Here is a 12,514-nt window from a genome sequence, read left to right as displayed (position 1 = left end):
CCTCTTCCCTTTGTTCTTGAGTCCTCTTAGTGTGATTAAAATCTTGTGATTTTGTTACAAAACAATTGTACATGATACACTGAAATATATCAAACTCATTCTACTTTTTCTGAAAGAAAATCAGAAATGGACCTATTCAGAAAAATAGAAATGAAATAACTTTTTTAACTCTGTAGACTTGGGAGATAATATCCACCTAACCAGAGAGCTCAGTGTGAGCTACAGACAGTACAGAACTGAGAGGCTGTGACCACAAAGCTGTGATCTCTTTGTAGCTCTCCTCTACACAGCGCACAAAATTCAGTGCCGCTGAACATGGAAAAGGCCGTGAGAAGAAAGAGCATACAGACCACTGGCTCTTCGGAAAGAGCATCACCACTTGGCCTTGCTAACAGTTAAAGAAATAAGAGGTCTGGTGCAGCAGAAATTATTTACTAAGTACAACGCCTCCTTAAGTTGTGGTCATGTGGCAACTTAAACCTGATAACAGAAATGTACTAAAAGCTGGCTAAAGACAGAATAATGAATCGACACTAAATTCTCATTACAATTATATTTTTCTGTAGGTTTGCTTTTCTTCATGTTTACAGAAGGAAAAGAAAATTGGAAAAAGTATGAAAATTTTCTATAATATTGTGCTAGTAATTTATTTTATAAAAACTAACAAGAGCCTCCATGTAAAGTTTTAAAAAGACAGGGGCTGTGGATTTAGTTCAGTGGTTTCCCCTTGCACAAGCACAAGGACCCGAGTTCGATCCCTGGTACCAAAAAATAAATAAATAAATAAAAATAAAAAAGAGACAGTATTCCATATATATTTTACATTCACTATGTTTACCTATAAAAACACACATAACATTCATGAACATACTGTATAGCAAAAGACCTCATCACTGAATGATTAGGTTCTAAATCACCAATAATTTGTACATCGATGGTAGATTTCGACTGATTTGTATTTATTTTTGTTTTTAACTGGATATTTAAATTTTATATAATTAACACTAATTACTTGGGCTAAAAAGTCAGTGATAAAAATGTTACACATTTATTACACTTGTAAATATTATACTAATTTTAATGGTACAAAGACCCTCAAAAGTAAATACAAAGGGGGCGGGGGATTTAGCTCAGTGGTTCCAGCGCCTGCCTCGCAAGCACAAGTTCCCGAGTTCGATCCCCGGTACCAAAAAATAAATAAATAAAAGTAAATACAAAGGCTTACTTTTCTCTAAATCCCAAATTCCAATGATGTAGTAAAATAAATAAATAAACTCACTACAATATAATATGTCCCAGGAAATATGAATAACAGTAATTTGGGTAATGGTAATGTAAAAGTAAGAGTCACTCATATTAACTCTTCTTCCAAATGTTAATATTACATTCAGCATCATTTTGAAATGCACTTTCTGACATAATAGTCATTTACTTCCTCCTTCTTGTTTGGAGTTATCCTCACTTTCAACTCACTGGATGGCCCAAGTAATAATAAAGGAAATTTTAAAAAATGAGAGTAACCAAGATAGAGACAGGGACAGATTTGCGAGCAGGAGGAGGAGGATTAGAATGGACAGGAGAAGGAGGAGGAGGAAGAAGAGAAGGAGGAAAAGGCAGAAGGAGTGGGAAAAGAAGAGGGAGAGAAAAGAGAAGGAGGTTCAGACTAAGGAAGGGGAAATCGGAGTTGGCAGTGAAACAAAGCGCCTTCGTGCAGTTCAGCTCAACACACACAACGGAACACGGAGCATGTGCCAGACACGGGGCGAGTATTGTTTTCGGCGAGCCATCTGTTCTTCTTCTGCAGTGTAAGAGTGGGATCTTAAACCCAGGAAAGAAATGATCCGTGAAAACATTTGGTGTAATTTTGGGATGCGATGCACTAGAGAAAACCCTGAAACACTGACCAAGTTATTGGTTTTTAAAGTACGTTGTTTTTAAATATGTTTAAAAAGTAAGACTCTATTTTTACTACAAACAAATAAATCAATGGCCTTTTTTAGAACTTGTAAAAGCAGAATTCTCTTTTCTGTGGGAAACCTCAAGCAAATGGCTGATGCTTCCAGCTGTTTGAACAGATTGCTTAAGTGCTATTCTGCTCTGGAAACACACTTTCTGATCCAATTAAAATGCAGGAATCAAATTCTCATTTGAAACGTCCAAGAAAAAAAAAATCACTCAATAAGAGTAATTGGTTGCTGACAAAAGGAATACCATGAATATTTCATGTGTAGTCTTTTGCTCCACATTGAAATGGCTTCACTCATTTTAGATAACACTGCAACACTTGTGTTCATCCGTTTTCAATGAGGGAAAATGTATCATCTTCATTCCTATGGGGATGTGGGGCGTCAAGGGCAGGAGTGAGTACACGCTCATCAAGCTACTATCTTCAAGTCTGGAGATATTTGTAACAATGCACATTGTGTCACACTTAATTACAATAGTGACTCTAATGTCACATACAGCAGAATTAGTATTAACTTTCTTTGCTGCAGTGTGAATCAGATATGTTCAGTTACTGAAGACTATGTCTAAATTTAGTAATTGGAAATTCACTCAATCTAGCTGAACTTCAGAGTGCACCATTGAAGAATCTAAGTAAGTTTTAATGGAAAGTTTTAGCAAGTTGTACAATCTAGAAAACCAAAAATCAGAAACTTTGTGTATGAAATAATTAACCTAGTTAAATATTGAGGTATGTGACAGGTAATGAGATTCTCACCTGTGTTTCCTGGACAATCTCGTCAACATTAGTCAGCAAAGCATCTGGGAATAAAATTTAAACAATTCATTTTTCTAAAGAAACAGACCCTAAAGCTCTTCTCACTGTAACCTTGATAAGATTCCTCCCAACGATTCAACTACATTTTTAAAATGAGCAATTATTAGGTTAATTCAACTAACTTTTGCATTTTGTTTTTGTTTATGCTTACTTCCCGATACATAAAGTATAAAAATAAAATTTTAAAAAGTTCTAGTACCAATATGAATAATTCTCAACATAGTACATGTTTTCCATGCCTAAGTTCAACAAGAAAATCAGATTTCCATTCATTTTTCCTATATAAACATTTTAAGCTTGTGATTAATATAGGAAAATATATCAAGGAAAAAATAATCAGCAGCAGGAAGTATTATTCCACCATATTCACCACACAAAGTATAAAATTATCATTTTACTATATTAACCATCATTCAATATTCAGTCTCCAAATAATAGAACGTTTTCTCAAGTATCCTTCCATTTTTAAGCAAAACAGTAATGTTCTAAGGGCAAACATTCTGTCTTTAAATATTCATATGTATATTCCAATTGGCTATAAATATTTAATAGTATTACATAACCCTGTACAGCACACATTCTACTGCTTTACATAATTTTGCTTAAGCAAATAGTACTAACATTTAGAACTGACACAAGAATGAGAAAAAAGGATTTGTTTAAAGGTACATAGTCATTGTAAGAGTTCATGAATGACTGATGAAACTAGGACCAATTTATTTTTGTTTACAAACTTTTAGCACAAATATTCATATACATTTACAATGGCCTCTGGAGATTAGATTTTTCTTGAAAGCAATAACAAGACATGTTCATATTACAAAGAAAACAATGATGTGCACATTGGATATGGTAGAGCCCAGAAAATGTTTCATGTGTGCCATTACACTGTGAATTAATCACTTATTAAGCATATTCTGGAGAAGTACTATTATCTACATAGCTCATATGTCAGGTAAGACTAAATGTGTCCACATTTCTAAACACAAATTCTTTAAATAAAAAAGCCTTCATTTTTTTCCCAAATGTATATAAATTTATTTTTAAATTCATAAACATTACAGTCAATAATTTGCAAAGAGTGGATGAAATTCAGTTGTAGAGATGAGAAACCTCTATGATCTCAAGAAATTCAAGACAATAAATTTATATTTAGGAGGTTGGGGGAGAAGGACTACAAATTTAAACCCAGCCTGGACATGTTAGCAAAATCATGTCTCAAAAAAAGATAAAAAAGTTTAAAAATAAAAATAAAAGAAGGGCCTGGTTTCAATTTCCAGTACCACAAAATGTTAATAACAATAACATAACATTATTATAATCTATTATAATAATAGATTATTATAGGGCCTACATTTCGTTGTTATCTGGTAAAAACAGCAAGAATATTGTATAGTTCTAATTTTATTTTACTAATTATAAATTACTAATTTATATTGAAGGAAAAAATTATTTTAATTGGTTAATCTTATGAGTGTATATATCTATATATGCATATATTGATGTGTAATATGGACATAGAGTACATGTGTAGATATGTATGTATAACAAATCTGTATATGTATTAAATATGAACTTTAGTTTCCAAATTTTGACTCTGAAATAGTAGAACATGAGAAAACAATTGTACATTGATTATTAACTATTCATAAAATTTGATAAAATTGAATATTTATTAGGATTACTTTAATCAGTTAACTCAACACTTAAATATCCTGCCAGTTATAAATTGTTACTTTCTATGGAGCACATCAGATGACACCAAATTTAAGGATGGTTCAATCAGAGAAAATGCTTACCACTCTTATTTTAAGTAGCCTTCTGCATTGCTAAAAGAAGTACTGATTATTTGGAATAAATAAATAAGAAAAAAGATACACCTGAAAAAAATGTACTGTATTCATAAACCCAGCATATATTTACCTAGCATGGGAAGGAAATGGCAGAGTAATTTGAAAGAGGGAGATTAACATTATTGAAAAGATCCACTTGTTCTCTGTTCTTTGTGCAATTGTAATGACATTTCTTATCCATAAATTAAGTTCAGTATCAGTAACATTATAAGATAATTCATTATTACTATTATCAACCACAAAGAAAATGAAAATCATCCTTCCCCATCAGCCAACAGCATGCTGGTCTTTACCCCAGAACACCCAGGCTCACACGGAAGAACATACGGTTAAGGCAGAAAAGTGAGGAGTGGGGAAGCCCAGCCAGGGAGAGGACAATGCATCTTCGACCTCTTCAGCATGAACGGACATCGCTTTCTTGGCATTGTAAAGTACAAGCTCACAGCACCCTCACCTAGAACCCAATGAGCCCCTTCCTCTCTGTTGTGGTTTTTAGAGACATGTTTCACTCACTTTACATTTCTACCTGTAGGAAGATGTTTTATGTTACCGTAATATTTTTAATTATGGACTTTTAAAAGACTTTAAAAAATCACTGTCCACAAATAGAGAAGAAATATTAATATTTAGGAACCGCAAGGTAGTAGATATAAACTGTCTGACATTACTCTTAAATTTTTTATATTTACAAGTAAAATAGTTTCTTTTCAGAAATATAAACAAATAAAATATGTAAAATTACATTGGAAGTAAGTACTTTGTGAGTGTTTTAAATTGAAAGGGCATACTTCACATAAAAGGAAAAAAGGTTCCTGTAGACAAATAAATGGACCATATTTAGCTTTTGTTAATTCTTTAAATGATTGTGGAGAAAGTGCATACATTCCAGAGAATAGGCTTGTAATGTTTATAGACTTCATAGAATGCTTCAAAAATGCATTCTAAAATTTTTTGGTAAAATATATATATAGAACAGGCAAAATCAGCTGTTTTAAAGCATAAAATAACACCCTGACCTTCCACCTGTATCCATTAATAGTTAAAAAAAAATAGGAAATAAATTGACCACAGTATCAGTGTTACTGGTTATTGAATCTAATTAAACTTACTTTTATTGTATTCCAAATTGCCTTATGTATCGTAGATTAAAATTTAATAATACTCAAGTCAAACTACTGCTCCTTAGAATTTTGAGACAGCTTTGGATACTGCATTACTCCTTTATGACACAATTTTAATCATAATTTGGTATTTTTAAATTAGAGGACAGTTGTCCAAAATTCACAAAAAAATCTACAGCACATACTAATTTTTAAAACATTTTGAATAAATACTTATTTAAATATAGTTAACAGCAAGCATAGTATTTTTAAGTTGTTTTCACATTGAACATGCTGATAATGTGAAATGGCTGAAAATGAAAGGAAAATAATTAAGAACAAGAAAGTGAAAATAACATAGCGTTTGTACATAGAGTCACCAACCACAAACAGTAAAGCACATTTCAGACCACATATGTATGGCTGCTAAGTGAGGAATGCAATACATCATAAAATGAAAAGAAAGGAAAGGACAAAGTTTCTTTCTGATGATAATATAATATCTGGAGGACCAATCTCCACAGGTTAATTAATCAAACTTCATTTTATCACATTGTCCTCTTTGCTCCGACTCATTCATAAATGCATCCAGTTACTCATTCATCTAAGCAACTCTTCTGCTTCAGACATTATAATTGGTAACATTATCTTCCTATGCAAAAATGTCATGATATAAACAAATACAATTAAAATGACATTTTGATAGTCGAATCTGTTGTTGATCCCCCCAAATATAATCCTTTTAAAAGACAGAAAAACAGGCTACAAAAAACACTTTTAGGAGCCTTTTGTTCAAGCATTTAGTTAATACAGTCTGAAAATACTCTAGTAAAAATAAAATCTAAATTATTTTCAATGACTTTAGTCCAACAAAATAAAATTCACATGACTAGAAATCATAGAATTTTAAGTGTTTCTGAGAAATAAAATATTTTTAATTGAAGTTTCATAGGAAACATAAGCAGTATATCAATTTGAAAAATACAGGCAACTGCAAAATATATAATAAATAATCAGTAGCTTGGAATAATTATAAGCTGTTGCCTATGTTATGTGATTTCAGAGGTTCTTTATCCTTCATACTTTCAGAAATCATTCAGGGATTCATTTCTTTAAGACTTGAAAGCTTTTGTCCATTCAAGACTTTTTAAATACTATGCTGATATACCTTGGAAGGGGAAGAGTAATATCCTTATGCTAATCAACACAAAATAGAAAATTACGTAATTAATTTAAAATGTATACTTGGAAGCTGGGCATGGTGGTGCACATCTGTAATCCCAACACTCAGGAGCAGAAGGGTGGCCACAAGTTCAAGGCCAGCCTGGGGTACACAGTGAGGTCAAGGCCAATCTGAACTACATAGTAAGACCCTGTCTCAGTGAATCCCTCCCCTGCAAATATATGTGTGTTTGTGTATATGTGTGTGTGCATGTGTGTGTGTGTGTGTGTGTGTGTGTGTATTTGGGATTAGATCATTATTAGCATTATTATATCAATAGTGTTGAAAATACACTTCTCTCTGTGAAGTACTTTCAATTTCAGAAACTCCTGCAACACACGTGATCTCATTTACTTTTCAAAAAACCGTATAGAACATGAGCAGTGAAGATAATTAGACTTTGCAAATGTGAAAGGCAAACTTTTCAGAAAGGAAGTAGAAAAGCAAAGGGATTTAAAATACATAGAAAAGTCTACTGGGTAATTAATTTTAGGACTTGAAGTAAAGTTGTCTCTAACTTTTTCAAACATAGCCCCTATTGAATGATATGTCATGTATATTTTGTGTACTTGTCAAATTAAAAGTAATGTAAATTTGGTATATGCCCTTAGCAAACAAATAAAAATGTCTTGATTTGACTTTCTACACCTGTGTTGAAGGGTATTTCAGGGGGTCTGAAAGGATGAACCAACTTTTCCAATGTGTTTAACTTACTTCCAGGAGCAGTTGACATACATAAGGCATTCATTTATCATGTTATGGCTAAAATCTCATGTTTGTTTGTGCCAAGTAATAGATCTAAGTTCTCACATGAGGAGTACCTTCAAAATAAGATGAAAATAAAACAAAAAGCAAAACAAAACAAAACCTTTGGGTTAACACCACTTATGGCTTGTTAGTAAAATACATTGAGTTAGTATATAATTATGTTTTTCATAATCCAGTAAATAGGAATATTTATAGACTTTGATTGTAATCACATTCTGGGAAAGTTCTACTATCAAGGAATATTATTATTTTAAGACTCACTATAAAATCTTTTTTTAAATGGTGTATTTCCATTAAACTGAATGATTTCTGATTAAATTCATCAAAGTTTTTGGTTAAAATAATAAGCACATTTACTTAAGAGAAAAGCATTCAGATGTAGAATTATAGCACAGGAGGGAAAAACACTATCTGGTTAATGAGCAATGACTTTATATCGCTTATAAATGTGATGAGAACTCCATTAGAAGGTTTTCATTCATTTGATGATAAAAATAAACACCCTTTTGGTAAAGGAAGTCTCATATTTTTCTCCCTCTTTAACTTGCATTAAAAAATATAAAACACATTCATTCAGCAAATGTGATGAATGAAATCAAATATCTTTATATGCCCATGTAGATTCATATGAAATGTAGCCTGTGATTCAAAACTGATCATATTTTTTGATAAATACAAAATGGATTGCATTTGATTTCCTTTTTCAATGAAAAAATCTGTGTCATAGAAGAGAAATATATTAGAACGATTAAGACACCTAAGCCAGAATGTTATTTAGAAAGGTGCTTAAAAAAAAAAAAAAGAGAAAGGTGATTAATTTTATCATGGTCTAGATATCCTAATAGAATATCTTATTTAAATAACCTATCAGGGTTTTCTCTACTACACATTGTCATTTAAAAAATAGATGGTCTACTTACTGAAAAATACTAATTATCCGTACATGACCTTTTGAAAAACTGGAAGAAATAATCATCATTTTTAAGGAAGGCTTTTTTTTTTCTGTGAGGAATTTCATTTTGTGATTTGCTTTTGCAGAGGCTGTAAGCTGGTCTTAGAATAAGGGAAGGCACAGCTGCTATCTCATACTACTTTATTTTATCTTATTTTATTGATTTTTGTGCCTTAAACCATTTTATCTGCTACCTTCATATATATATATATATATATATATATATGAATATATATATATATCAATTTTACTCTAGATGCGTTATGCATAACCTGAGCTCTATTAGCCATATACCAGAGAAACAAGACTAGAATTCCAAATTGCAATTTCTTATGTGATTTTTCAAAATGGTTTTTCATCCAAAAGGAAATAACAGATTACACAGCGCTTTCCAATATCCATTCAGAATTTGAAAGAGTTGCTTTTCCACTATGCTCATCAGAACTCTTGGACTGAATGAACATGCCACTCATAGACATGCTTCTTTTAGGAAAGAGTTCACACGTGTTCAGCGAGTTAACACAACAATAGTATTTCTTTACTTCTCCATGCAGGGAGTACCTGTGCCTGCACCTGGCTCTCTCTGCAGGCACAGTGAGAAACTTACTTGGCTTGGTATGTGCTCTGTTAGAGGTGGGCCCCTCAGTGACAGAATCAGGAGGTTGGCCAGCCAACTGCAATGCAGTTGAGTTGTTCCTGTTAGTGTTTTGGGACTCAACATTTGGGACGGCTTCGCTCTGTGGCTCAGCACTTGGCTTTGTGCCAGTCTTTCTTTTCTGCTTTTGGGACACAGACGTGCTTGAAGTCCAAGTAGGAGGCAAAGCAGAGGTAGTGGTAGAAGAGTCCTGACTCGAACATGTTTCTGACGATTGGGTGACATTGTCACTGGTAACTTTACAGCACTGGGAATTCTCCTCATGTCCCAAGGCTTGTTTGGACATGGACTGGGGCAGTGTTATGCTGCAGCCTTGCATCTGAGCCCCGTTAGTTTGAGAATAAACGTTGCTAACCTTGGTGACCTTGTGTTGCCCATTATTGTTACAAACTTTATAGCGGATCATTAGAATGATGATGAAAACCAGCACTGATGCAACAATGATTCCACCAATAATTATAATCATGGTGCCTCCCAAAAACTGGGACTGCATGAAATGGCAACGGACATAATCCTGCTCTGTAGTAAACTGGATGCATCCCACAACTCTTGTGGCAGTGAGGGAAGTGATGCCATCATCATATATGGCCAAGACACACAAGTCATACATAGTTCCAGCAGCCAGATTATTGACCAGGAAAGTTTTGCTTGTAGGAGGTATCATTCTGAGGAACAATGGAATTGTGTTAATATTTAAAACAAAGCAACACACTGACACAATCATTATGACTTTAGTTCTGTCTTATTTCAGGACTCATTAAGATAAGCACATTTATAACTGATAAGAAATACGGGAAAATTATCTAATCTTATATTTACCCAGTTAAAATAGCTAAAAGTCATTGCTAAGAGTCCAGGTTCTATTAACTGTGCCTGCACATTTCCTTGGCAAGGTGACTAATTACACTGCTTGGCAAAGCAGAACTCCCAATAAAAGCCACTGCTAAAAAATCATTTATGACAAATTGCTTTTGAAAGGTGTGACTGTGACATTATCTGACTACTAAACAAATCCATTTAGCACTTACAACACCTCCGTGACTAAAAGCCAATTTGGAAAAAGAGAAAACACTGACAATCACATTAGAAACCAGAATGGAAATGCATTTCAGAGCTTTTATTTTCCAAATCAGAAATAAGCTGCTCTGGTATGGTATTCACAAAATCTATTTTAAATAACTAAGATAATTACAAAGACTAAAGTAATTTATTTATAGGTCTTACTACTTTCTTATAGCTTGGTCCTCAAAATGTCTTAATCTGTAAATAAGGACTATGTAAAAATATGAGCAATATCTCAGCAGTAAGAATAAGGCAAGGCTGTTGACCACAGTACAAATCTCTCATCCCATTATTACCTGAAAATATCCTATCAAAATTCAGTTTCTGAAGTTTGAGAAGAATTCATAGACATCTCTGAAACTATTACATTGTAAAAGTTTTGTGAATGACAGTGTTTTTCCTCAGATATAACCAAATATGAACTGAATTAAAATTAATTTGGAAGAAAAGGCATGTAATCATATTTCATTCCTGAAAGTGAGTTCTAGAAATTTCAAAACTCTTCATTACTAATTTGTGATAGAACCTAAACAATTTTGCTAAATATGCCGAGAAACTATCAGGACAAATTACATATCATAATTAAAATTACTACCGTTTAATGAATGTATGATACATGCTGGGCATTTATATACATTAAAATGTAATCTTTATAATGACTTTCTGAAATAGGCATTATCATTGTTCTGCAGACAACAACCACTAGGTTCGGGAATTTAAGCAGTTTCCTCAAGTCACACAGAATTTGCTCATCATGGCAGGATTAAACCTTGGAAATTAGAATGCAATTGATTTTACAGAGCTAATGCCAAAAGTAATATAGAATGTCTAGTAGCTATAAGAAGTTGAGGGGTTGGGTCTACATCTAGCATTGACAGCTGTTTCAATGGCCCCTAGGCTAGGTGAAAAGCCTGGTGGCACAAACCAGACTACTTGATGGTAATTCATGTGTATTATGGTCTATTTCTACATACTTTTAGTGTTGAATGGGGTATTAAAAACCACTTAGTCTAATCTTTCCTTTTAATAGTGAGGAAATTAAAACCCAACCAGGTAGAACATTTCCCAGGATTGATCACTTGACTATCTAAGATAGTTGTGGTTTTTTCCTACTAGTCCACACTTACTTTTACAAAATTCTCTCATTTTCATCCATAAATGAAAATCATATTACCCTCAAGAACTTGTATATATAGGAACTAACCAGATCTGATATCTGAAAAGCTTAAAAAGAAACACAAATATTTCAAAACCATGATTTTGTATCCTTTCCTCTGAATAATAATAGTCTGTCACTAATAAAATTATATCAGGAGTAAAAAAATGTGTATTTTCTACTGAAAGTTGGACAAGATGTGACCATAAATCAATGAGGCTGAACTTTAGAAAAACATACCAGAAATTCATTCTCAGATGCAAATTCTTCATCATTGTCCTTACTGGAAATTACTTACTTTACTCCAGTGATACTTTCACTGCTCAAAATATTTACGAACTTTCCCTTTGGAACTACCTTAGAAACCAATGCACAGGAGAAAACACACATGCACATAGCTTAATCGCTCAAAAAATCAGTCTCATTATTTTATAGTTACATCCTATTTTTGACCAAAAATGGCAATATCCATCTTGATCACCCACCTTATTCTCAAGACTTGGCTCCAAATGGCTTTTGCTTGTTTCCAAAATTCAAATTCACCCTCAAAAGACGAAGATTTGCCACCAATGAGGATATTCAAAATAGTATGACGAAGGTTCTAAAGATAATTCCAAAAGTGCTTTGAGCAATGGCAGCATCATTGGGATAATGGAATAGCCTCCCAACATGACTTCCTTGAAGGAAAGAACACTCATGTGGATGTGTAAGTTCTGGTATGTTTTTTAATTTTTAAATTCAATCAATCTTGTTCTCTGATAGTCACATCTCTCAGATGAGGTGGAAAAGTAAGCATAATATTAAATATAAATTTGAACTCTTTAAAAATAATACTGTTCAAGATATTTCCCCATATATATTCACCAACTTTTATAAGCCTTACATTATGCACTTTAAAATTGTAATATTGTAATTACAATGTAGAAGAGCATTGCCTATTAAAAATAAATAGTACAATAATAAA

The 12,514-nt window shown here is 32.8% G+C and overlaps 1 protein-coding gene across 3 annotated transcripts in view; it reads right to left on the bottom strand.

Moving 5' to 3' along the window:
• The window catches only part of Lrfn5 (leucine rich repeat and fibronectin type III domain containing 5), a 268,507-nt gene that overhangs the window by 6,083 nt on the left and 249,910 nt on the right, over window positions 1-12,514 (bottom strand). For 2 of the 3 annotated variants that reach the window (XM_087208037.1, XM_004862756.3), the window contains 2 exons: window positions 9,285-9,997; window positions 2,723-2,766 (listed from right to left, as the gene is read on the bottom strand). In XM_087208037.1, coding sequence (XP_087064163.1) covers window positions 2,723-2,766; window positions 9,285-9,997 — 757 coding nt within the window. The remainder of the gene's footprint in view (window positions 1-2,722; window positions 2,767-9,284; window positions 9,998-12,514) is intronic. The other variant, XM_004862757.3, reaches the window with a different exon arrangement.

This window comes from Heterocephalus glaber, unplaced genomic scaffold (genome assembly GCF_053883595.1).
Source record: "Heterocephalus glaber isolate CG9 unplaced genomic scaffold, H.glaber_assembly_v1.0 deba00000901, whole genome shotgun sequence".
In the NCBI taxonomy this organism is placed as follows: domain Eukaryota; kingdom Metazoa; phylum Chordata; class Mammalia; order Rodentia; family Bathyergidae; genus Heterocephalus; species Heterocephalus glaber.
The sequence above is the reverse complement of the archived record's forward strand: the minus strand, read 5'-3'. Positions and strand labels throughout refer to the sequence as shown.